We start from the raw sequence: 27,523 nt of genomic DNA, 5'->3' as shown, positions 1-27,523 counted from the left end.
AAGGCTTTGACTGTACGGGGGGAGCCTCATTTGAATACAGGTTGTCAGGAAGAACATGTGACGTAACAACTTTGCCAAGACTTTAAGAAAGTAGTAGTGACTTTCTGGGGCAGCAGCTGAATATGGGGGCAGCCGAAAGCACTCAAAGATTTTTACAGACTTCCTATGTTGTCTGTTTTGTGTTTATGTGCATTTTGTGCCAAGTGTCTGGATGAAAACAATATTATGGACCAATATGACAATAAATATTCCTGATATAAAATATCATGCTGGATTTGGGACAAAAGCCTGGAAACTAATACTGCAATACTAATACTTTTTTAAGACTTTGCAAGTTTTTGCCTATTATCCTCTAAACATATGTAAAGCTCACTCAGATATTAAGGAGAGATTCTTAGTTATCTAGTTTTGGCAGATGTACCTAGATTTAGCTCTAAACTTTTATTTTACCATTATTGTACCATTGTGTTTGCAACGATATTTAAGATCGTTATTATACTTTTTGGAAGTAACATCTGCTTCATTCTTAAGGCTATTGCAGTCTTTAAATGTTTCTTAATCCAAAGTTATCTTTATTTTAATCCAGGAAGATAACTACAGGTGAATATAGATAAGTCTTTCACTTTTTGACTGGATCAGTAGTAGTTCTGCATTTAAAGAATGCAAAATCTAATAGGTACAAAAATAGATCTTGTATATGAGCTTATATCACAGAAAAATTACGGGATACAGTAATAGGTATGGGAGTAAACTTAAACTACAATTGCTTTGGGAAGGTATTTGGCCTAGCACAGGATTAGGCATGCTCTATTTGTTCCTTTCAATTCTGTGCACAAAAGAAAATTGCGGAATGTAGAACCATAGTTTTCCAATGGATAGAGGATACAGAGTTCCTGTAACTCTTACTTAATTTTTAATACATTTTAGAGGTATCTGAACCATGATGTCTCTAATATTCTGATAGATGCGATTGTCATCGACATATTGAGATATTTGCTTGTATTGTTCTGTAAAGGAATGACTGGAGCATTAGGTACCATAAATTACTATTTAGTAGCAATGCTGTAAACCTATTTTAACCCCACTGTATCATCTGTATCATGTCATATGCCTATAAAAATGTTCCCATTACCTCCCAACTGTTTAAACGGAAGCTTTAAACCACAAATGTATGAAAGAAAACATCATTCCTGTTTGGATATAAGTATGCATTATATATTTCATAACAAAAATAAAACATCTTCCTTTACTGACTCTCGCATCTCCTCTTTGCACACATACATCCAAACCATATGCAAAACTTGACATCAATCAGATATACTGCAATATAACAAGAAACATGGTTGACAATGAAAAAAACAACTGCTTAAAACAAAATGACACTGAGATTGTGATACTGGTGAGAGCAAAGGACTGGACCAAACATACCACTCGCATGTCTGCAGAAATTATTAAAAACATACAAAGACTGAAAGTGATAAAAGCAAATGTCCACACGCATAAATAGATTGCAAATCAGCAATGCATCCTGTTTTTTTAAGATTATATGTACATGGCAGGTAAGGCAATTTAAAAATTTAGGCTGTTTACTCAATAAGAACAAATTGTCCATCAGTCACAATGTTGCCTCTGTAAAACCCTCCCCAGCTTTTTCTTTACATTATTATTCCTATTTTTCTTTTGCTGTCTTCCTTTGAATGCAACAGTTTTTTTATACAAAATGGATCACTTTTTTGAGTCTTAGCACTGGACACCCAAAACATTTTGACCCAACAGTCTATTTGCCGTTTTGCTTGTCTTCTGAAGTCTCCATCCCAAAGTCCTTCCATCCCGTCTGAGTCCAAGCTTCATGGCATCTTCTCTTTTCTTTGTAATTGGCAGCACAGTTCAGTTGCCCTCATCAACACTGATTTTTTAAAGCACCTTTGGCATTCTGTGATTCTTTTCAGTCTTTTTCATTCTCATGACTTAACGAGAAAGTATATTTTCCTTAAACAAAGTTTGCATGGTGGGTAGGGAGATGGACACAGAAAAAATAAGGTGTCTTCTGGTTTAGGTCCATCCAAGTCTGCTGTCCCTTAATCGAAGGAGGCCTCACCTCACATCTACTGGAGAACAGAGAAATAAAGGTAAAATTACTAATCATAAAAGCACACATGCATTTTTTCATAAATAACACATAGAATCTTAATATTCCAATTTTAGCACTTAAAACCATGCATTTCTTACAAATACAACACACACAAAAAACCTATAGTTATCTCAATTAAGATATTCCACCATGATATTAATGGCCTTAATCAGCTGAAGCAAAATCGTGTTCAGTTTCATTTGTGTCTGTCCAAAGTCCAGTGTGAGGCAAAGGAAAAGTGATGATATCATATCCCAAAAAGCTTTTATACCCCTTTGGAATGTTTTTATAATTTATTTTGTTACAAAGCACACTTCTAAATGATTCTTAGTATAAATGTCTCTATGATAGTCCCAATAGTTAAAAACAACACTAGTGAATAAACTGCATCAAGTAGACATTGAGACCCATTAAGCAGGTCAGGTATAGTCTAAATCTGATACGTAGAAGTTTGGTTTAAGAAATAAAACAATATTACTGTACAGTTTTTCAAATTTTCTGTTTGAAAAGGTTATATAAGAGTGCAAATCTACATTCTTAAAATTCCTGCCCATTTTTCTCAGAAGCATCCCCAGAGCATGATGGAGCCACAACCATGTTTTGCTCTAGGTTCAGATTAATGTGCAGGGGCAGTTTTTTTTAAATGTATTTTTTTGGTCTATCAGGCAGATTACCAATGCATCACAATGAGGCTTGTAGTTGTGAGAATGACAAGTTAAACCTTTAAGGGGTATGAAAGCTTTCACAAAGCATTGTAAAAGCAAGACAAATGAACTTAGAAGTTTGTCAAAACAAGTATGGTGCACACAACATTTTGCAAGCACAGTGCTGTGAGGCAAAGCACAAAGTGAGCATGCTCATAAAGCCACAAATTCAACATGCAAAATTAGGATTTGGGGTGTAAAACTTGTCAGCCCTCCTTCTTTTCAAACTTTGATTGGTGTGCCGGTGATTAGCCTGCCCCATGTTTTGCCTTGTTTGGGCCAGAGTAACACCGAAAGGTGATTCCAGTGCTTAAGTCCTACCTGTGTCCTGTCACAGCCTTCCAGTGGACTTTGGGCAATAAGAGCAACTTTATTATGAGACCAATAAGTCCTTGCTGTGCCTTAGATTTTTAGGTTTCCTTTTTTTACCTTTAACCCTACGATGGCCTGAAAACACAAAAGTTGGGGAGGGTGAAAAGGAAGGAGGGTTTAAAGCAAGAGGCAGGCTTTATGGTAACCGAAGATACCGCAAATTCCCTGGGACAGAAGCAGAGAGTGCAAAGCCATAACTCAGTTTAAATTCTTCAGGTGCCTTATCAGTGCACATTACAGCACTTATCTGAACATAGATATGGAAACCCTTCAGATCAAGGCACGTTACCTGCCGTCAAGCCAAGCAGCCTTGAACACAGATCCTTGACACACAGATTTGCACACAAATTCTTACACAGCAAGTGCTTAAAGCTTCCCCTTGCAGGTGTGCAGCTTGCTTGGAAACATTTGGTGGTAAAGGTACATTTAGTGCAAAGCAGACAGACATTAGGCAGGTGTGCACATAGACTAAAGGCGCAAATGCAGGATTTTGGCCAGCAAACTTTAGTGTCTAATTGGGTAAAATATTTGTGTGGAAAATGGATGCTAAAACATCGTGTAGGGATGGCTTAAAGGAAATATGAGCTCAAATTTACCTGTCTCTGCATCTAAGTGTTCTACCACATGATGTTGTGATGTGCAAACACACTCCAGGTGGTCCTCTAACCGCACAAAGACCTCCTTCAGCTTGGGTCTCCTTCTCACGTACTCCACCTTGGCTACCTAAAGAGAGGAAGAGGAGAAAGGTTAGCTATAGGCTCCTGCACATTTACTCTTTCCTGTGTGCGTTAATGAATGCACGTTCTATTTGCCCACCAGAGAACATCAAGAGACATAGCTCCATGACTGATGGCATATGCATAAACTAATTCATAAAAAACTCAGCCAAGGCTTGCTTGTTGTTTGAAGTGTGACGGGACCATTCCTTACATGCTGATTCATTAGGTTTCACTTGTTGTGTGCTCTATGGTCTGTAAGCATCTGAATGAAGTGTATGACCCTCCTATGAGTTGAAAGAGGAGAGATGAAGGGTGGGATAGAGTATTCTGCACCCTTAGGCCCTGGGAAGGTTTATTCTGGCAAAAGAAAAGAAGCTGGGAGATCCCCTAAGCTCAGGCCCAAAGCATCTACATCCAAACATACACCTAAACTCATTCACCTTGCCTCAACATGTTGATTCTAAACCATGTTTCCACATAGATTATGGAAAGCTCTGCTTTGCTTGCATATAAGAAATATTCAGCACCTTGCAAAATATTCACACTGCTTGCACGATTATACATTTTGTCACATTGCAACCTCAAAGACCAGTCTTGAATTGAAAGAAAGCCAGAAGAAGTGACACAGATATTAACATAAAAAAAGAAGGTACTCTTTTAAGTGAGATCAAAATTGTATTCTTTGGTTTGCACATAAAATATTAAACCTGCCATCTTCTCCATGGTGAGACACGGTGGTGGCTGCATCATGTAATCAGAAAGCATTACTTTATCCCCTGCCAGCGGTTTAATTTAGAAGCTACATTTGAGATTGCTAATATTCCTTTAAGCCAAACACATCAACAGAGTTAAATGGATACCCAATCATTTGCACTATGAAGCATCTCTTACAGTGTAATTAATCATCGACTGTACAGAATTTTTATTTTCTCGTGAACTACCAATTGACAAGAACTGTTAGATCAGGACTTGTGTGTTAGAGGGTGAAAATGATTTGAGACAACGCGAGACGTTTATGAATTAGCAGGAAAACAACCCCAGGAATACATCCTAAACTACTACGGAATACCTTAAATCAAAGTATATTAATGTGTTAGAGTGACCCAGTCAAAGCCCAGACCTAAATCTCCTTATATGTAATGCAAGACATGGAAACTTTGATTTGCTGTTGTTCTCTTTACTTAGCTCAACATTAGCTGCTTTGCCAACAAAAATGTGCAAAATGGTAAAGAAACAATTCAAAAAGATTTGTAGCTGTATTAAAACAAAAGGTGGTTATTCACCATATTAACCTGATGAAATGAACCTGAATGTTCACCGCAAATTACAAGTTATTATTAATTCCCCTGTACTTCACAATAATAAACCACCTGTTGGCCTGTCATATAAAATCCAAATAAAATGCATGAATGTTTGTGGGAAAAGCAAAACAAGAATTCTTGTCATTCCAAGCAACACCCTCACAGCTTCCCCTTAATCAGCTTTTTACAACCATCAGTCCAAGGGATATGAATGCCCTGAGCTCTCATCAACAATACACTACTGATTAAAGCACAGATGAAAGTTAAATAGAAAAGGTTGCATGGAGGTTATATTGTTGTGCAACTCAGGAAAGGTGGGCACATGCTTTTGCCCCTCTGATCTAAATGCCAAGAAAGGTAACATCTCAAATCCTCCCTGAAGGCCCTAGAGTCACACTGAAACAATTTCCTCAGCTTCACCTATTCCAATTGTAGCACAAGAAAGGATATTAGCTGAAAATCTTGGTGCACACTCTGGTATGAGCAACACAGTGCCATAGTTGGCATGAAGCTTCTGCATGCATATAACCAATGATAGTTTGTTTTCCTCTATTCTGTAATGGCGCACCGCCAAGCCTGGCTCTTGGTGGTGAGTCAGTCATGCAGACAAATCAACATACCAATCCCTGTCTGATAAAACAAACAATAATGTTGAAATTAAAGAAGAGAGAGAGAGAGAGGGCTGCGTTTTGTTGTTGATGTAAAAGTGGCTGCAGGGCGGGGGGGCACGGTGCGACTGGAACTGAGGCAGTAAAGACGCAAAGGGCAAGCAGTTTTTAGCAGCCACTCCTTTGCAACATTTCTAACAGTGTGAAAAAAAGTAGAAAAGAAAGGGAGTGAAAAGAGGATAAGCAGGAGAGAGAGGTATGCGGAGGGCAAACAGAGGACAATAGTGTCTGGGTTATTGGTGGTGTGTTTGCTGTTACCCAGCCATGAAAGAGAAGAGGAGCGGGTGAAAGGCCAGAATAAGGAAGAAACTAGGAGTAGGAAGGTTAACCACCATTCTCATTAGCTCTCACAGGGGTGTGTATGTGTGTGTGTACAAATAGAGATGGTTATTTAAGAAGGGGGAGGAGCACCGAGCCATGATCATGACTTGCATTAGAAGGCATTCATGTGTTACCTATTAACACTTAGTCTCTGGGTAACCCATTTGGGAAATTTATTAAACCAAAACTCAAACAACAGATAGAGAATTTATCACAGTGTTGTTGCATTTATCAGCCAAAAGTGTACAAAACATCCCAAAATAGGACAGGTTTTAAAAGAAATCTGCCGCCAGCGCTTAATCCGATTATCTGACTGGAAAGTACTGATGAAAGGAGGCAGAGATGAAAGATGGAGCTGTCGTTACTGACAGCTTGTCTGCTGATGGCAGGTATGGGAATGTCTGTACTGAGGGGCTTCCAGAAGTTGCTAGCAGGGAGCAAAAAAGAGAAAGTCCAGTCCAACATTAACTGCTGACGCTGATTCTAATGACTAAAACACACACAAACTCTGTCGGGCAAAACAAACAGCTAATGTCAGAAGGATGAAGCAATGGGATATAAGACCCAGCAGTACATTTGTCTCCTTAGTTTGCACACAGCAGGACTAAAAACGCTCACATATCAAGCAAGCAAACACGTCTATAAATCTCTAATAGTGTTATTGCGGCAACTATAATAGGAACACCCCCCTAACACCAAACTGGACATATGCGTTTTCCTGAGGACTGCAGTAATAATTTATTGCCTAAATTCAAAAAAGTGTCAGAAGCTTTCAAAACAGCATTTGGCTCTTATATTCCTGTGTGAAGATTTGTTGGCTGTATGAAAAACTTCAGTTTAACCTAATTAACATGCTACTCTATTGGTTAGTGTAGCCATTAGAAGACCTGATTCCCCGTGGCCGTTAAGGGTTGGACACAATTAGTACCAACAAAGAAGCAGGCTGCAGCCCTTAAATAATGCCAACCACTAAGAGGCCCCAAATCTGGCAGCAAATTTCTGCAGACCATCACCAATGCAAGCCGGAACCACTGTGACGAAGAAGGAGAGATCTATATTTTTCATGTTGATTATATGAAATGCTCATCCTATAATCTGAATGTTGCAGCTAAAATGGGGACACTTCAGTCTTTACAGTATTTGTCTGATTTTCTCGAATCTGGATTAATCGTATTCTCTGTTTTAGGTATAAACTTCCAAGGCCATAGCCCATCAACTTCAATGCTTTAGGTATTTCACATTCAAACATGGTAGACAACATGCCTTGGTTTTAACTAGTTGTTTTTTAAGTTGTGCCTGATATCCTGTTATTAAACATGTCTGCACTTTCTGGTCAAAGCTCAATGAGGCCTTTTTATCAAAATAGCTGCCGTGTTCTACTCATTTAGATTGCTTTGTTTCCCCATTCTGAAACTCAGTACAAACATCAGCAAGCTGTGCTCACCACATCTAGACTCCTTAATGTTTGTTTCCTTAATCTTCCCATCTATACATTCTTGCACTTTGTTGCACAGCCAGTGACTTCCTACTTGAAACATAGATCAGAAAGAGCCTCTCTCCCATACTACAACACTGGGCCCCATGCTCTCTTTGTATAAATCAAACCGCTTGAAATTCCCTGGAAGTCAATGGCCCTGAGAAAGAATCCCCTGAGTGGCAACGGATATCCAATCCAGAGGGTTTGGGGTGAGGCATGAGGCTCTGGGAAGCACACCCCCTTTTGCTTTTGGCTTGTCCCCAGTGTCACCAGCAGCCTTTCTGTGTGAAGCCGTTTGTCCAGGTCGGGGCTAATTGGGAATTCCCTGAGCACAGAACACTGACGATGAGAGCATGATGAAGGAAGGGGAAAGTTTTGCTCCAGACTTCCAAGCAAAACACAGCAGGGATGTGGATGTGCACCGCGGGCCATGGCAAACTGGAACAGTGACAGATTGAAGCAAAAATAAATAAAAAAGTTCATGTGTATGTTTGCAGAATGGAGAGGGGTGGAAAGAGGCTGGGCAGGGTCACAATTCATCCATCAGGAGGGAAAACAGGCAACAGAGACACTCTGTGTTTACTGCCCAGAAAAAAAAGAAGAGAGAGGAAAGGCTTTGTACATCTCCATCTGTTACTATAGCTGTTTGTGCCATGAAATAATAAAAAGGAAAAGAAAAAAAACATTAACACGGCTGACTAATTTGCGTTTAAAATTTTCTTTTTATTAATTTTTTCAGAGTATTGCAGTAGGGTAAGCATCAAATATAGCTCTTAAAAGTAATGGACAATTTATGTTTAAAACGTACAGCCTCTCACTGTGGGAAGGATTTTTTTATGACTTCAGAGCCTCACACATCGTTATTTCTGCACCCTTCGGCACACCGTTTGTCAAACAGGAAGAGCAGAAGAGCTTAATCTAAACACACACCTTTTTAACAAGCATGTGGATGGATAACTTAATGACTGAAGGGGATTTAATTGCAAACTTTTGTTTAAACTTTTAAAAATTATGAAAAAAACACCATACCAAGTCCAACTGTGCACATCCAGTTTTACATAGGGATGCCATCACTGCCCTGGAAACACCATTTGCACAATCACCTCATTTGTGCATGTTTATCACCAAATTTGCTCATATTAATCTTGCAAAATGGTAAAACTCTAGTTTATACTATTAATACCAGTACAATCAAGTACGACAATATTTTAAACACAGCCACTAAAATTAACATTGCCTTTAAAAGAGAGTCGATACATCTCATTTTACATTTTTGTGATGCATTTTTTTCTTATAACTGAGATACTGTGAGAATTTCATACCAGTCCGAACCTGATTGCAGTACTTAAGACAGAATGAACCCACGTCTTTCTGTTTATTCCCAACTCCAATTCCATCGGCAGAAACCATAATTTTAGAAAGTGACATTACTGAGCACCCAATGGATGAAAAGTGAACAGATTATAATGAGAGAGAGCACAGATGATGCAGAGACATGACATCTGGGGTAAAATTAGAGAGTTGCTGTTTCAGGGGAGACAGAGGGAGTGAACAGTTATTTCACACAACAGACAATCAGACTCCAATATTGAAGCGTGCAGAGAGGAGATGTGGACGGGCTGAAGGATGAGGAACAGGCAGGGAGGACAGCAGGGGAAGAGTGAAGTAAAAATACAGAATATTGAGTCAAATATTATTTTAAAAAGACTGCTGCCCTTTCTGCTGAAGCATTCCAGCCGCTGTAGCAGTAGCCAACATCTCAGACACTCCCATGGTCTGCGACCTGCCCCACCATGTTCACACAAACTCCCTCACCCGGCTTCATCCAACAGGAGAGTTGACTGAATCAAAGGGTAAATAATTCACAGCTGCGAGGCACTTCAAACACAGAGGCCCCTTACTCCCACCGAACCCCCCTACCCTGTCCCTCACATGATCATCAATCATTCTCACTGTATCAACGCCACACTTTTTATTTATGAAACACCCCGTAAGTCAGAGTCCCACACAACCGCAGGGGCACCGCTACTGCTACCCCCCAACGCCCCACCATGACCCACCATCGGCTGAGGTAACCATGTGTAAGTGTGTTTGCGAGCAGGGGTCAGGGACCCGGAGGCTGGCGCTGAGAGATATGTGGGACCCCCACACTCAGCGCTGGGGCCATTTCCGCCTGGCCTCAATTGTCCTCCACTTTGATCCAATCGCCATCAACACTTCATTACTCTGCGGTCTGTCTTCCTCTTGCTGCAGCTTCACACAAAGAGCCTCATCTGGGTTTGCAATGCATTAAGGATTTACTCTCTCTCATCCACACTCCTGTTCTATAAAGATGAGTCCTGAAAAACCCTCTCTGAAAAATACTTGGGTGAAAGTCAATTACAGGTTTCCAGCTATTAAAAGATATTAGATTGAACTAAATTGTTACAGCAATATACCACTTAGATGAGATTAAGAAACATCATGGGGTTAATTTAAGAGGTTGACTCTCATGTTTTCCTTGTATTTTTTCAAGTTGGCCTCAAAACATTTATGTATGTAAGTTTATATACATTTGTCTTTCAATCTGATTACTGTTTTCTAATCATTTTTCTCTCAGAGAGCCACTTTATTTGATTCGGGAGTGTGCATTGCACTTGTTTCTCTATGGGGCTTTTATGGAGATACTGTAAGTAATAAATCTCAATACATTAAGATAATAGAACTGCTTTTGTTCCAAAAAGAGACAAACCAGTTGTTTTAATTATTATGGTTAGAGTAATGTTACCATGACAGCCTCTTAATTGTCTGAATTTTATTTTTAGTAAGTAAGGGGATGCCTTATCAGGCAAGCTGACTGGCAGTGCACAGTAACAGGTGAGGGAGAGGAAGTTCTGTGTTACTCTGTGCCAAAAAAAGCTGTAGAAAACTTAAGTCAGTTTTCTACTTTCATTGTCTTCTAAATAAACAGACTCTCAATTTCAAGATAAAGAAACTGAGGAAGCTATGCCAATTCAAAGAAGCCTTAAACAAAGTGCAGAAAGGATTATTTTCCCGCAAGTCATTCACCATTGGACTTTTATGATAGATGGGATGGAAACAGTCATTTCCACTTTCATTTCTGACAGTTAGGCATTGGTCGGTTACCATTATAAAGGATTAGCATGGTTTGAAAAAGGCTAAGAGTTTCAAAACTATTAACATTTTTGCTATGAACTGTGAATCATAATCACAATATTGTATTTTCTGCTCAAAAGCATGCAGGTTGCCAATTCCTGCTGGTTTATATTTTGTCTCTGATGGAAAGGCATGTACAAGACCTTTGGTCTAGTACTTTAAACCATACAAGTCTGAGATGGAAATTAAAAAAAAAAGTTGAAAAAGAATGAGAGTGGAGCAAAGAGGACATACTAAAGAAAAAAAGAAGGGGACATTGCAATTGAGTGTTCCTCTGGTTAGATCTTTGTAAATTAACTGCTAAACTAATGAACAAGAAATGCTTCAATAGAAGTCCTGAGCAGACCTCTACTGCTTCTCTCGAATCCCCAGCCTAAAAATTATGGATTAAATATGAGGAGAGGTACAGATTTAGATGAATCTAGAGTAGTTTGAGGTGGGAAGAGAACAGTAGAAGTCCTTTGTACTGATCCTTGGATTACAGAAGAAAAACAATCCAGACCTCTGGAAGACAGATCATTTTTAGCTTTCTACTTACTAAAGTGAGAGGAACAATCTGAACTACTGTTCAAACTCTAATTTTGGAACGAGATAATGCTCCTTACAGACAATGTGGGGAATGTCTCTTGTCCAGAGAAAGCCCTGAGGGATGCCCTCTTTTCAGATGCAACGCCTCTCACCCTCACAGCAACCTTCAGAAAATCTGTCTGTCTGTACGCCTATTCTATCGCCGGTGTCATGAGGGGGACACAAACAAAGCTGCATACAGCATTTTGGGAATAGCTGAAACAAGCATCTTGCAATGTGGTTGTGCCTTTCAATCCCTCTGATCACAGACAGAGATTCTATTGAGGATGGCAGTCAAAGTTTGGTTGAGCTGCTTCCATGCAGACAGATGAAGCATCCCCACAACATCACACCCCGACCATCATGTCTTAAAATGGGGGTGGCATATTTCAGATAACTTGTCAATCCAATTAAGCTATAATTAGCTTTTTGAATTTGGGCTAAAAGGGGATTTTTTTTTTTTTTTTTTTGATAGCAGAAAAGAGCCCCCATCTTCCACAATTTGGCTGTTTCTTTTAATAGATTTTAACTCCAACCTTTTCCTGGCTTTATTTAATTAAGGCCAGATTTGTAGACTGTGTTTCCATTAGACAAATTCTTCCACCAGAGCTACGGATCTCTGCAGTTTATTTAGAATAACAATTAGGACTATTTGCTGCTTCTCTGATATCATGTCTTAATAATATTCATCCTCCTGTTCAAAGCATAAGGGACTGATTCATAACCTTACATTGTTATTTGCTAAAGCTGTTGAAACTCATGCATCCTCAGTGCACCTTTGTGTCAGCCCATTCCACAAAATCCCAGTAAAATTGCATGAATAAAAACTCCATAGCCAAGATTGGTATTTGTTTTATGACTCTGCTAGTCTATCAGGCGGAAATCTTTAAAGCCTTGCATGAAAGGCAAAAGAAAAACAGCTCTGGCAGTGCCAGTGCCTGGGCAAGATCAAGCTGCTGCAGCAATAATTAAGTGCAGATATAGACAAACACAGCCAGAGTATTCTTGGCTATGCTGTTTATACCTTGGTTGTCTCTAGCTTCCACGGGGGCAAACCACATAGTCCCCATACCTCCAAACAGAGCAGATCACCAACTAAATAGCTCTACTGTAAATATAACCAGAAATTCATCTCATCTCCTGCCACCATGTCTTCTCTGATCCTGAACAGAGGGACATGCTTTCAAGCAAGCCATGCCTCTCATTCTTACTGTCATTTCGTCTCCAGTGGGCACATTGCTTCCAGAGAAGACAAAAGGATAAACAAAACTAAGATGAAGAAGCAGTCCTGCAGAATGTGACGCTTGGACAATCTCAGGCATTGTTTTTTATGCATTGATCTTGGCAGGAGCTTCCCTCTCTGGGTAATTCCTTCAACAAATATCCCAGCCAACAGCCTTATTTGCACCATCCCTTATGCCAAGCAAAGGATCATAGGATGGGGGTTGAACAGGATAGGGTGTAAGGGTAGGTCAGATGGCCAATATGTGGGAAATAGTAAAATTAGGGTGATTGACATGGGAGTTCAGGGTTCATCCACATTTCTCATGCCAACATTCCAGACGTCTTACTCCTTTTTCTTCAACTTTTATAGTAGATATATAAAACTTTACAAGGCTTTAATGGCAGAGTTCCACACAATGTTCAGGCTTTAGACATAGGACCTCAAAATACAGCAGACTGCAAGTAAAACCATTGGTCAACACAGTCGGTCCTTAAGCACAGGACTCTTACATATCTTAGATCTTTGATTTAGTGAATAGGCCATTAGTAGTGTCCTGTTTGGTGGCATGCTGATTAACTTATGTAGTCAACTAACTGAGCTGTAAAAAGCAAGGACACGTCTAAGCCATGCAGGGTGTTGGCGCTTAAAGACTACAGTTGGATACAAATGAGTAAAACAATCAATGGATAAATGTATGGATATATTTGGTATGCTTACACTTCCTGTCTTACCTTAACTGTGCGGTGGTGCTTGCGGGACGGGTGACAGCGCATGTTGCTGGTGTTGCAGCAGCCTGTGCAGCGCTTCACCTCCACACAGGGTGGCCATATCAGGAAGTTGGCAGACGTGGAATCCACCTGGCTGCGGGGGATCTCGTAGATCACCGTCCTTGTCTTGCACGCCGCAGGGACGGCTTCTTCAACTGGAAGTGAGACAGGGTCAGCTTAATGCTTTTATGCTTTTTTCATACTTGTTACATCTGGTGACGCATTTCCTAAAAAAAAAGTGCTTCTGTTTTGACGGAATCAGATCTTCAAACACAGCTGCTTGGATTCTTCATGACTCACTTGATGTGAGAGCAGTTTGTCTTGCCTCAAATCATAACTAACATCTTTTATGAGTGTTAAGAACACAAGCTTTCTTTAAAACTGATCTCATATCAGCTAAATGTCTAAGGTGCATGTGGGACTTAAGAAGACAGCTGCATTGTTAAGGACCCTCAGTACAGTTAACGTAGCATGACGAGCAAAGGCAACCTTTATTTACACAGGTGGGATATTTATTAACCACGTGTATTGGATTTAACAGCATTATAACAAATTAATTCTGGTGGGTTTTATAAATAAGTCATATTTTCTACATGCAGTAAGATATTTCTATGGTAAATTCTAACATTTTTTATTCACTTAAAATTTTGCTTTAACATTTTGATAAGAATTAACTTAACTATCGGTTAGATCAAACAATTAGCTTTGCCTATTTATCAATTATACTGTCCAACAGACAACAGTAAGGTGGATTTATTGGTTGTTTATAAGGGCTGGCAGAATGCTAACTGTGACGAGTTTCTCTGTTAGACTGAGAAGACTGTATTCTGCTCTAGCCAATTTATCAACAACATTAATGTTAATCTCAAATTTGCTAGTAGGCTTGTGTTCTTAACCCTAGTCTGTTAACTAACAGTAAACCTAAGCTGTAGTTCTCAGGAGAAAGGCTTAAGGTTTAGATCATCTTTTTATTCATTATTCACAGATGTTTATTTCTCAGTCACGGGTTTATTCTTTTTGTTTTAACATGTGGAAAAAGCTCAATTATCTTAATAATTGGGTTTAGAGTTTGGCCCTATACTTAAATGAGTACATTTTTAAAGACTGGTTTGAATTTAACACATTTCTGTTTCTAACTTTAAAAGATACTCATTAGTTTCAGAAAAGCATACACAATTTCTTTCTAAAAATATTGGCTAAATATGTTGAAATTAAATGTTTACAAAATGTCACACCAATTTTGTTTTATAGTTGTTTTATCAGTGAGTTAAGAGGCATAAAACTGTTTGCAGTAAAATAATCATCTTGTAAAGGGGAAATGCCAATCGTGCATTGAATGTAAGGGCTTCTGTTGAGCACTCCCAAAATGCTATATCTTATGGTGCAGCACAAATAAATGAAACATGACCAGCAGCTTCAATCACTTCAGTTTCTGCACTACTGTGAGAGCATGCACTCTACACTCTGCATGGTATTCTCCACGCCTCGATCAGATATCGTACCGCGTGGCGTTTTATGAAGAAATCTGACTGGGAGCAGAAGCAAGCTGCAACTTGAACCCTGAATGTCTGGAATTTCCACGCTCGAGGATATATCTCTGCCTGACGTGTGTGTCTTTAGATCTTAGAGCCTCAGGCCAATTAGAAGGCTTGGTGTCAGACGTCCTCCTCAACCCTGCGCACTAGCCTCCCTTTCTCATGATTCCTTGATTGCAAATAAATACTGGGTAGATGTCTTCATTAGGGTGCCTTTTATCTCTCTTTAAAAGCAGTATAAAAACCACTAACTGTTAGCTTTGTTGGAAATGAGTGTAAAGTGAAGTGTTTCATCTCCTGGGAACCAAAGTGAAATTTTAGATTATTTTCTTGCCCTGCTCACACTGCGTGTACCAGTTTCTCATGCGTGACACAATAATGCCTCCTCTGGGCTCTGAAGGTCTTACCAAGACTCCTCTTGCGTCGGCTGTGTAGCTGCGAGCTCTTCAGTCCATTGTAGTAACCATGATGATTGGAGGAGTTCTTATGATGATTGTGGTGCTTGTGATGCTTGTGCTCCTCGATAACATCGTTTCCCGTACCTCGTCAGAACAGAGGGACACCATGTTAATAATGTCCCAAAGACATTTAATAAAAGAACAAACTAAAAGCATGCAAGCCATGTTGAATAACTTGGTGGACTTAGATTTAAACTGCAATTCTGCTCAATTTTATTCAGGTCAGTTTATAAAGCAAACATTTCCAATACGAAAACCGATATTGCAGCCCTGATTATTGACTGGTACCAATATTGACTCAACAATTTATCAGCATGTGTCAAACAAACCTTTATTACTTATTTTGTTGTATGTGGAATTTTAAAAAAACAAGCCTGATTAAGTGATATTACTCAAGCTGAGAACAAAAGTCAACAACAATAGGTATGAGAACAGCTGACCCGTGTATTATTAACCAATGAGATACAAAAACTTGAAAGAAAAATCTGGCTGTTATCAGACCAATTTTCCAGAATCAATATCAGATCAGGAAACGCCTACTAAAGACAAAGAGGTTCAATCTGTATGCTACTATAGATAATCAAGCTTGTTTTTGTTTCACCTCAAATAATCCAGCTTATTCTAGTACAGCCGGGTTATATAGTAACACTGAGATCCAATCGCACAATGCAGTTTGATCCTTTAATAACAGCACAGTCAAGGAGCTTTTAACAGATTAGTAAAGGGCGACTGCTCGCACAATTAGCTTGCAACCTTGTGAAAACTGCTGATGTTTCTTTATACATTAATAAGTTGAATGTTTTTTAGGGTGAAATAGGAATTTTCAGCTACAACGATAACAACAAAGCATTGGTTGGTCACACACCCATAATGACATGAAGTATCAATTATAGGGTTTACACTTCCCTTCAATGTGCAAGCATGGCAACTCCTATAAGGTTACAAACAGTTCAGAGTACATTGGCTGCAGGTAGGAGGTACGGCTCTACACAGCGCTCTGGTTAATTGCTGGGATTACGTGTCAGCCTCCCTCAGTGACTGGGCTAAATTTACTTTAGCAGTAGCAAGACGAAGGTGAGTCAGCATGAACTTTAACAAACAACCAGCTTTCACAGACACGCAGAGGCTTAAAGTGGTCATTTGACAGGTAGGGCCCGGTCACCTTTATTTCAGGCCAAATTAGTGGTTCTGTGTCCCTCATTTACTGAAAATGTTTGCTTTTCAATCACTCTGTGGTTTTTCGTTAAAGTACGTGTTTTGCTAACACAGCCTGTTCATTTTTATTCATATTCACCGTCATCTGATAAGACTTGCTTGTTTTGGTCTCCGCCCAGACTTTCAAGGTGGATTAAGCAAAAGTGCCAGACCAGCAATAAAATGATAAAGCTTCTCCGTAGGATCCTGAGAATGTCTGACTATGTTTGCAAACTGGGTGGGTCTGCCACTTTCTGGTTATAGCATACCTGTCGAGAACAATTCTGCACACGTACACTAAACAAAAAGACACGCTAACAATTGGAGAAACTCTTCTCGTTATCCTAAACAACATAGAAAAGCCTTAAGCACACATGTATCAACAGAGCTTAACCATAGGCAAACACAGTCATCTCATCCAGCTTTTTTTGTGCATTTGACCAGAGTCATTAGAAGGGATTTCCTCAAACCATACGCCTTCCACCACTAGGATCGGTTGTTTATTTGACTTCTGATTTCTTTTTCCAGGTCTGTCTGTCACAAAGAGTTCAGCGAATTTCTTTCCAGCTTGTCAGAGACTCAGTCAACCAGTTTGTGACCCAGAACCAAAGGTTCACTGAAGGGAAGCGTTGCCTACAGCAGAAATCTGGGAGTCAAACAGAGGGCTGAGCTATCATTCTTTCGGACCATTACACATGCACATACTGTACATAACATCCCAATCTACAAATCTTTTAAACTCTTACTGTCAGGTTAAAGTAAAATCCCGGAGAAAAATAAAACATATACGGAAAGTTTTATGCAAGGGAAATTTGTCTAGGATTTGACAAAGAGACCTCTTAAGAAATGGGAAAGAGCATGAGGTGGAAAGACTACAGATGAGGAGTGAGGGGGCTTGCTCCTCTCTTGGTTCCAGGTGACTAATAGGTATGCACACACCCAGAGCCTCTAGACAAGAGAACAGAGGACAGGAGACAGTCTCTTACCATGAATCAGTCTTTCAAGACCGGCAAATTAGCTAAGAGCCTTCACTCCCTCATCTTATTCTTTCCCTTCTCCCTTTCTTTTCATCTCCTTGAGCAAATCACCAGCTTGGTGGCTTCTTAAGAGTAAGTGACTCTCTCTTCTTCTGTTATATTTCCTTGTGTATTTCTTTTTCTAACAGTTATATGGCTGAATTGACAAAATGCTGGCTAAGGTCTTATAGGCGGAAGGGAATTTCTATGGTTTTGTGTAATAGCAGGTGGGAAACAAGTTATCTTACTTAGTCTCAGAGTTATCTCTGCTAGCTGTGCAGGAGACAGAAGACAAAGCAGATTGCACAACAACCTGCGGTCTATGTGATTGAAGCTGGTGTCTCAAGATGCCTCCAACTCCCTCCTCCACCTCTGCCCCTTGCCGAGAGTCAGGTTCCCTTTTCTATCAAAGTTCCTCTCTCATAGAGATAAGAGCAGGCAGGCGAGGGGCCACCTCAAGAGAGAGACAGAAGGAGGAGTATAACGAGGAGCGCAGCACCTTAGGGGCCAGACCGCTATCTGCAGACTTCAACAGGGTCATCTCATCTGACAGTCAGAGCTCAAGACTGGGAATTTGCAAAAACAAATGCAAGCCTGCACTGAGCACAGGAGTACAGTAAACCATCTCTGGGCGTCCTATTGATACTGCCACTTTGAAACCTCTGCCTTTCCAGGGACAGAAGATACAGATACTGACAATCAAATGCTACACATAATTATAAACAAGATCACCTGCTTGTTAAAATCGCCCCCTCCTAACTTTGTTTACATTGATTGCCTCTCTGTGCTGGGATTCTGCAAAAAAAGGTCCAAAAATACCCTCCTGGCGTCTAGAGTCTTTTAATGGCCTGGCCAGGGCTGACCAGCTGACCCTCAAGACAGATTTATGCCCTTGTATAAAAATCATTAGCCTACTACTATTACTCTGCAAAGTATTTATCTGAATGAAGAACGACATTAAGAATAAACACATTTTTACACCCACAGGGCATCATAGCAATCTATACTGGGCTCAGAGTAAAGTGGCGTAATGGCTGTTGTGGAAAAGAATTGATTGCTTTCAAGTCTGAGATTCTTCCATTTATAAAAGCTCTAAAGAGTTGTAAAAAGCATCGAACTTGTCCAAACTTGGCTAGGTGGCAGCTCCAAACAGTGTATTTCATTAGAATGCAATGGGTATAAACGCAGCTGTTGTTTTAAATCCTCAGAGGTGTGTTGGAAGAACATGAGTTAACAAATAGCATTGTAAGAACCAAGAGAGCATAAAACTCAGGGAGGAAATTGTGGAGTAAATCAGGAAGTTGTATTGAATTGGGGGTGAAAAAAAATCTCAGTTTTGAATATTTAATGAATGACTGTCCTGTTTATCATGTCAATTAAAAGAACATATGGCATAAATGCAACTGAAAACTTAAGCAGCAAGACACCACACAATAATGAGTCATGGTGGTGGCAGCATAATGCTGTAGGGGAATGGTGAGAATCGATGAAAATGCTGAACAAGCTGAACAACAACCTTAGATGTAAAGCAAGATTTGCAAAAAATAATTTCATTCTAAGCAAAAAAAAAAAAAAAAGATACAAAATCCACAGCTGATTTTTAAATAAATGCTCTGCATGCAACTTAATTGAGCTTAAACTATTAATCTGAGTAATTTTGGCATTTTTAAGTGCAAATAATTTGCAGACATAACCTAGCAATATGTACTATCTCCAAGTCTCAAATACAAAGTGCTAAACTAAAATGTCAGCTAAGGTCCTTGTTTTCATGAATATAAAATTTAGGAAAAAAATCAGCAGAAATCTGCAAAGTTGGAGCCCTGAACTTGATATATGACAGCAGCCTGTGTAAATAGTGGCTCATGTGAAGGCAAACAAATTCTTCCGCAGCACAAATGTAATTTAATCAGTAAGACAGTCTGGGTCACAGAGAGAGAAGAAACCAGCTTAACATGCAACCTGCTGCAACTATCCACTGGATTTATGGCACTAAAACATGTGGCCGTCTGGATGCATGTTCATTAGTCACCCTTCATCACACATATGCAGTATATGCAACTTTCTTGCACCATTCTTTCCTGCATTTGCATTTAGGTTGATCATGAATGCATGGCATAAAAACTTTACTTCACATGTTTATATATGATGAATGCTAATGGAATGGGACTATTATAGAAAAGTGGAGCTTAGAAAAGTATCAAGAGGCAGAATTTACCTACGGAGTCAATCTCCAGTAGCCGCTGGAGGTCGCTGATGCTGTGGATTTCACTGTTGGAGAGCCGATCGATCAGCTCCTGGGGAAACTCTGCTTCCTTCTGGAGCAGGAGGAGGGTGACAAAGAATCAAAGAAAGGAAGGTTAGACACACATCGGGTCCTTGCTTGAAACTCTCAGCTGATTGTAAATAGTTTGGATGCTTGTTTCATTAGATAAATATAGGTTTAAAAGTTGAAGGAATGTCCAATGTTCCAGCAAGGTGTCGGGGAGGCCTGTTATAATTTAGTAGAGTAATCAGCAGCTTTAGATCTCTGACAAATTAGACAAATACACTCTTTGCTTCTGGAAAATCAGACGGAAAGCTGGCGGAGCAGCACCTCGCACCCTTTGCACTTGTCGCGCTTCATCCAGGCACCTCGGACTGAGCCAGACGTGCGCAACCCTCACAGGAACAGTGACTATTTTTATCATCCAGGACGGTTCCCATGGACGCGCTTGGCCAAACCAAAACCTTTGCCAAATTTGCCCTCAGACTACAAACAGATTTGGAAGAAAAATAAAGACCAAAAAATAACAGCGTTGCGCGTCAAAGCGCACAAAAGCAGGACTGGCACTGATGACTCAAACACTGTACTCAAACTGCTTTCAATTTAACTTTTGAATGTACTTATTTTTATCTTTTATGAGACTTTTGTAAAACTTTCAGATAGTTACATCAAAATCTTTTTCCTTTTTTCATCTTGAAATTACCTTTCAGTGTTTTGTGTCTGAGTGCGTGTGTGGCACTCGAAGAAAGGACCTTTGCACTCTAAATGTGATAAATCTGGAAACAAAACCAGTCACTTTACCTCAGCAGTGGCCAATAGGTACGTCGTCCACAGCAGGAAGCAACAAATTGTGGCTCTCATCTCCTTTTAATTGGAAAGTCTTCCTCAAGCACGAAAAAAGAGCTGTCGCTTAGGAGCCCCCGAGTCGCTCCTGGCTCCAGAGGATCCACAACCATCCCCTCAGGGAGGGAAGCGGTGTAGAGTCACAGCAGCTCGCCCAGACGCCTCGTTTTCACTTGCTTGAAACCTTTAGGCTGAGATGTCTTCTTATTATTCACATTCGGCTGCGTCCTCTTCAACAAACCCTGCGCTCCAGCACAGAATAAACCTTCCTTTACGCGCACGGGAGGCAAATCCAATAAACAAGTCTGGCGCGCATTGCACTTGTCCTTCACCTTTGCAAAAAAAAAAAAAAAAAAAAGATTCACACTTTGACCCAACGCAATGGAAAGTCAAACATATTAGAACAGCTCCTGTTCTCTAGGGGACCATTTAAAGCGCGTTGGATTTTCTCTGATTTGAAAGTTTTGCGTCAAAATAATCCAAAAGATGCCCCCCCAGGAAATCACAATGGAGTAAGTAAGTAAGGCGTCCGTGTGGAGCTGTTGAGAGCGTGTTTGAGCGCAGGTCTTTGGACGTGGAGGACTCTGGAGTGAATGGTGTCAGAGCGCCTCTGAGCAGCTGAATATAGAGAGCCAGCAGCTCTGTGCCCATTGCGCCTCCCCTCGCGTTTGGCCGATCATGCATCTATTCAGCAAGGGGAGCTGGTTGGCTGGCTGCTGACTTAAGACTCCAAGATCCGTCCCCATCCCACCCCTCCTTACCCCCCTCACCCTGGGTGAGAGTGTGTATGTGTGTGTGTCCTCAGAAAAACACCGCCCATTCACAGATATGATGCATAATCGGTTTGGTTTACAGGAGGGCGCAAAAGAAACGGATCCATTTCTTAAGGAGATTACCTTGATCTCCTCCCTTATAATTAGGCAGATCGATAGCTGCATATCATTCAATTTACTGGTCTGTAATCTTCTTTAATTATAGCCAGAGTTCTCTGGATTTTTTGCATCCTCCTCTGTTTATTCCTCACTTCTTAAAAAAAAATTTTTTCACAATATGTCGCATCATGGGCTAGATTTGCATAGGGACCATAGGAACATGTCCCTACCAACAATTAGATGTGAATAACATGTTTATAATTTACAATACAGCTTTGTTGCAGCAGTAGAGGGGATGGAGAATATTGACAGACAAAAAAATGTTTGTTTATATATATTTTTTACAATGGTATTGGTATAATTCCTGCTTTAAGTGGATCGCTCTGTGAGCTAAAGACATGTTTTAGAGTCTATACCAGTTTATGATTAATCGATTACTAAATTTGTTGACATTTCAATAATCGATTATTCCGATTAATTGTTTCAGCCCAAGATAAAATACATGATATGGGTTAAATAGAGTAACTATACAATTTATTTGGTGTCCTTCGAATCTATTATTTTGCTTTATTTCATGATACAGAGAGAATATTTTAAAGATAATTGTGGGTGTTACCTTTGCACAATTGTATATCATGAAAAAAAACAGGATAAATCCACAGATAAGAGACATGTTTAGACTATATTTTGATAAAAAGGCACAGATTTACTTTCTGTCTTAGTCGCTGGTAATTTCAAATGCAAACCTTTTTAAAGTGGAAAAAAAGTCATAATTCCTTATTCATCAGAGCCGATGATGCTTCAAACATTGATAGACAGCATCTAGTGTGTGTAGCGCTTATAACATTTTTACAAATGTGCCAAGAAATGCTGCTTTTCTCTTTAAACAAAATACAATCTGATTTTCACGTCAAGCATAAAAAAACAGAGCATGCATAATTTTGCATAGGACCAATTACATCAGACTAATAGTGTCCCTACCAAAGTTGAAATCAAACCTATGCCCTTGTGTCGCATTAACACCACAGATTTTTTGGTAAAGCATATTTGTGAAGGAAAAGAAAGGGACACACATTGAAAAATAGAATCTTTTTAAATGTAAACCTGAAAATCCATCCCTGCATCATGATGCTGCCACCGTTTCTACTGTGGGCATATTTATGGCGAGGTCTGTTTCCCTATCATTCAGAAAAATCCATTGTATCATATGGGTTCAATTAAGATGCTCAGTATTTAGTGTAGGATGAGTAAATAAAACACTACTACTACAGGTTCTGTGTTGGTTTTGCAGCAGATGCTAACCATTTGCTGGAAGTTCAATGTTATCTTTCTCCTGATGCAACTATAATGTGGCTGAATAGGAAAGATTTCCAAGTGTGTGTTTAGTTTCATAAGATGCTGTAAATTATTCATGACTTTTGGACACATGCAGCCACTTTCCTAACATGGAGTTTTAAAAACAACTGGTCCTAACTTGTCATGGGGCAATTCATTCTGTGCTGGGAGGTCCGGGAAAGAAGCCAGAGGGTCGTCACGGAGGAGATAGACATGCAGTAGCAGAAACACAGACAGACAGACAGACAACGTCAGACTCATTATCAGCCAGAGGTGCCAGCGCGATCAGCAGGGAGCCACAGGTCAGCAGACCAGGTGGTCTGGCCTACACCTTGCTCCTTCTAAGCTGGAGGGCGTTGTGTCTGGAAAGCCTGCAAAGAGAATCACCTCAGCAGATGCTACGGTAATTAACCAACACTTTTAGAATTCTGGCTAAGCTTGCTTGGTCTCATAAAAAGAATCAAATATTTTTCCGGTGAAATTTCCTTGGCTGAAATAATTTATAACACTTTACTGCAACTGAGCCCTCCTCCCTGATGTACACCTCTCCTTATTAGTTCTTTATCTCTTCCTGAATGGTATGATAAGCATGCATGAAGTATGTAATTGCTATAGTAATAGGCAGCTTCATGATGTTATGCAAATTTTCCACTAAAGGTTTTACTCTTTAACTTGAGATCCATAGATGTGTTTCAGCTATAAGATGGAGAAAATGATACAGGGACATAAACAAACCTAAGCAAAAGAGAGGAAAAATATGTCTAAAAAGTAAAGAAAAGGATTATCTTTTGCCCTCTTTTGCTTTCTTTTGCATGAGCTAATAAGCAACATGTTTACTGGCAACTGAGGCCTGTGTACCTAACAACATTAACCCCATTAAATGACTTTATAGATGCTGTTGCACAGTAAATCGAGCCATAAAGACTCTGCAGAGAAGACGTCGGGAGTGAGGTGATGACTCCTGTTTTGCCCCCGAGCAGCACATAGTTCCCAGTGATCGTAGAGAACGGTAAACAGGGGAACATTTTTGAAGAATGCGTTAGATATGAGTTACATAGCCTCTGGAGAGCTGATGTGAGCCTTTTAGTCTGGATGACCTGTCAGTTTGAATCATCTATTTCCATTCTTGGAGGAGGACTTACTTTATTTCTTGTCACTTTAAAATGTAGTTTTTATTATTAAACAATTGTTTAAGAGCTTTTTTTTTTTTTTTGGTCATTTGTGCTCTTAAACTCTTCTGTAAGTTTTATATTGAGAAAAAATTAAGAACGATTGAGAATAGTGAAAGATAACATCTTTCATTTCCCAGCTCTAACTTCATGCATTGAAAACTTTCTGAAATCCTTATTTAGTATGTTGCAAATTAATAAACTGACCTCTACAGTTAAAGGGTGAGCAATGATCAATGAAAAATGACCCCGACTGCCCGAGTTTTTCCCTCTTTGCCACAAGCCAAGCTGAACTTAAACATCGAGACTGAAAAAGCATGGCTTTTCTATCTATAATACTGTAAATACAAACTGGAAGATGCTGGAAACCCCTTTGTTTCTGTACTAAATTAAGTTGTTTTACATCTTTAAGCACAGAAACGGTGCTGACTATGGAAGAATTGACCAAAATTCCCACCTTTAGGTGTGTCTGTGATTTACCACTACACATGGAAAAATGAAAAGCCTTATGAAGCAAATTTTTCGCTGCAATAAAAAAAAAACTGAGCTATTTGACCAAAGAACAGTAGGTATCATTTTGAGGAGGCTTTCAAACCAAACAATTCTATTCCAACTGTCAAGAGTGCTTCAAGTGGTCATTATTGATATTGCACAAATAATAAAGAAATAGAACTTTATTGATCTCATAATGGAGAAATTAACTCTGGGGAGCAGGGAAATGCCACTGTGCAGTGCCTGGGGGAGAAGGATGAGGTTAAGGGTCTTGCTCAGAGAGCCAGAGTGCCAACTGTGGGTATTCAACCGGGTACTTGCAACCTTCTAAGCGTATAAGCATACTGCTCTAACCACTTGGCAGTCCCCCATATACTGTCTTTACTCACCTGTTAGATGCATAGATGCAATTATGGATTCCAAAAGGACAATGATCATTGTGATGAATTTTATTGCTATTAGAAGTGTGGCAGATTGTAGCATTGTTGCCTTGCAGCAAGAAGGCCCAGGTAAATTCCCAAACGGGGGTCTTTCTTCACATAACAAAAAACCATAATGGTTGAAACAGTTCTGTGTATGGTGGGAACCCTTTAACCAACTACAACAGTTCATTGTCCAGCTCTGGCAGCTTTGAGAGCAAAAACATAACTATTCGTAACTCAACCTTTGCTTGAACTCTGATCATGCAATGAAAGCAAGAAATCTCACACTTTAAAGTGCCAAAGAGCTATATAAAGATAGTAGGGTTGACAATAGAAACTCTGTGACCCGATAGCCGCGTGTTCCTAAATGATTTTATAGCCCTAACTGTGACATTTTCCTTCCACTCAAAGATTATAAATGTTTTCCACAGGGCATCCCCAGTCTATGACACTTAGTGATGACACAAGGCAAGTAGATTTCAGACTGGATTGCCTTGCAACAGAGAAACAAACACCGATTTTAACCTGGTGTCCCCCCCTCCACCTCCAGCACCACCCATTCGTATCATGAGCACTTATGAGTCATGGACTCACGGAGTCAGGCCCTTTGTAGACTACTGAGTGATTCCTTCCCTCCTCCCCGGGGCAGCCCTCACCAGTTTATCACTGTCCATGATGACAAGGTTGATGTCATTAGTGGTTTGATGTTTTGTAGTTTGGAACCATTTTACAAGAGCTGCTGTAATGTACAAATTAGGAGTGGTGGTAACGTTTATGGTTAGGTTACTCATGTGCACGTTCAAAAGCACACGAACACAAACTTTAGGTGAGATTTCCCAGGAGCAAAGGTGCATTATAGATTGGACTTGGAAATTATCCAGAGCAGAGTGCATATCCAGGGCAACCTCCATTCTCATAAGCAAACACACAGTGTATTTACACCATGAAGGCTCTAACACGCACTCTCATTTCAATTATTAAGTATTGGCGACAGTAAAGGTGCAGAAGTCACATGTGCAGTTGGTTCTGGATGAAGTTCTTCTTTTATAGGGACAATTACTAGCAGCCATTTAAAGGACTTCAAATATCTAACATGCGCAGCAGCCTGAATGCAATGCACTGTGGGGCCTCACAGTAACCCTTCAGAACCGTTTCCCTTCAGGTGCAGCTGTTCTGGGGTACCGTATCCAACCCCTCTTTTATAAGTCACATTGGAGTCAGGAATTCTACCTCTCAGTATAAAGAATATGATGCCACATGCACAAATTAATGTACAAAGATGTTGCTACAAGGTATGCAAGGCAGCTTTCCAGATGGGACCCATTATACATTACAGCAGCACACTGAAGTTATTCGGGGATGGCAGCATCTTCTCTTTGCGATCTACAGATATGCCAAAGTGTGGGATGGTCTTGTCATAACTCCACTGTGATGTTTTCATTCTTAATGAAATATATCTTCAGAGAATGATACTTGATCATCAGGAAAGAGAAACTGTGAAAGCTGTACCTTGCAGGTTTGCACAGTTTGTTACATTTCAACCACAAACCTCAATTTTTGCATTTGTATGAGGCTTCTTTACAAGGACACCAGTAATATCCGGTATATATCTCAGATTACCATAAAATTTTGCAGCCTTAAGGAAAGAAAACAGTATAGCAAAAAACCAAGAAACACGTGGGCAAATTTCAGTCTTTACACCTAAAGTATGAAAATATTCCAAGTCTAAAGACATATTGTCCCACATAAACTATTCAGCAGACCAATTAAAGCATTGGGACAGAAACCAAGTCAATGGCTCTGTGGTAGTTCTAGAGTTAATTAACACCCTGTATTATATTATATACCCTTTATTACGATGGTAGTGGCAGCACCATGCTGTGGGGATGATGCCTACATAGTAGACAGCAAATGTGGCCAGGTTTGATTTGAGGATGGATGAAGTTAAAAACAAGGCAACTCTCGAGAAACAAAACGCTTTTGGAGGTGGCAAAATACTTAAAATGGAGCAAACAGCCAGACAATAGGAGGGGCTTGGATTAAAGAATATCTGTATGTTTGAATAGATCAGTCAAACTAAATATCCAAACCAAACTAAAAATGTCTGGCAAATAACTTGCAGTCCAAAAGACCCGTGGTTGGAATTATTGCAAACGGTAGTTTTACAGCATATTGTGTCATGACTGCTTTTAGTGGGTTGGTATTAAATACAATCCTTATTGTGCTTGTACCTCAGGCTGCATGAGTACTTTTGCAAAGCAGCTTCTTTGCAGAGTCATATTAGACACCAAGGCTGTCCCCAAAAAATGACTCTTGACCACAAAAGTAGAAAGAAAGGATTACATAGCAAGATTCAGTAAAAAAAAAAAAAAAGAAAAAAAAAGATCAAATTAAGACATCTTAATTCTCTCATGCTTACTTATAGGTTACATTTGGGAACCTTTACACATTTACACACCTCCATTCCCTCATGCACATTTACCAATTTCTTTAACTGGACAGACAGACATGAAGCA

General features: G+C 39.8%; 1 protein-coding gene across 5 annotated transcripts; it reads right to left on the bottom strand.

Moving 5' to 3' along the window:
• Positions 1-1,193: 1,193 nt before the first annotated feature.
• pdgfab (platelet-derived growth factor alpha polypeptide b) lies at positions 1,194-21,390 on the bottom strand. 5 transcript variants are annotated; one of them, XR_005279359.1, is made up of 7 exons: positions 20,676-21,390; positions 19,827-19,923; positions 15,351-15,485; positions 13,373-13,563; positions 3,804-3,930; positions 3,157-3,282; positions 1,194-2,108 (listed from the first exon to the last, which is right to left on the bottom strand). XR_005279359.1 is itself a non-coding variant. In XM_038270083.1 (6 exons), the coding sequence occupies exons 1-6, from the start codon at positions 20,733-20,735 to the stop codon at positions 2,095-2,097; spliced, it is 624 nt and encodes a 207-aa protein (XP_038126011.1). In that variant the 5' UTR covers positions 20,736-21,385; the 3' UTR covers positions 1,194-2,094. The 5 variants fall into 5 exon arrangements, 2 of the variants coding, with proteins under 2 accessions (XP_038126011.1, XP_038126010.1); XR_005279357.1 differs by having other exon boundaries at positions 19,827-19,926; positions 20,676-21,388; XR_005279358.1 differs by having other exon boundaries at positions 1,194-2,105; positions 19,827-19,926; positions 20,676-21,388.
• Between the last annotated feature and the right edge of the window lie 6,133 nt (positions 21,391-27,523).

The sequence above is a fragment of the Cyprinodon tularosa genome, unplaced genomic scaffold, assembly GCF_016077235.1.
Source record: "Cyprinodon tularosa strain WSP-4 unplaced genomic scaffold, ASM1607723v1 ctg75, whole genome shotgun sequence".
Lineage (NCBI taxonomy): Eukaryota > Metazoa > Chordata > Actinopteri > Cyprinodontiformes > Cyprinodontidae > Cyprinodon > Cyprinodon tularosa.
The sequence above is the reverse complement of the archived record's forward strand: the minus strand, read 5'-3'. Positions and strand labels throughout refer to the sequence as shown.

What these genes read in the sequence shown, in the direction of transcription:
- pdgfab (XM_038270082.1), bottom strand. Translation starts at nt 20,735, where the DNA reads ATGAGAGCCACAATTTGTTGCTTCCTGCTGTGGACGACGTACCTATTG. An exon ending in CCGACGCAAGAGGAGTCTTG is followed by an intron (nt 13,564 to 15,350) that starts GTAAGACCTTCA and finishes TCTCACTTCCAG; the next exon opens with TTGAAGAAGCCGTCCCTGCG. An exon ending in AGCACCACCGCACAGTTAAG is followed by an intron (nt 3,931 to 13,372) that starts GTAAGACAGGAA and finishes TCCTCTCTTTAG; the next exon opens with GTAGCCAAGGTGGAGTACGT.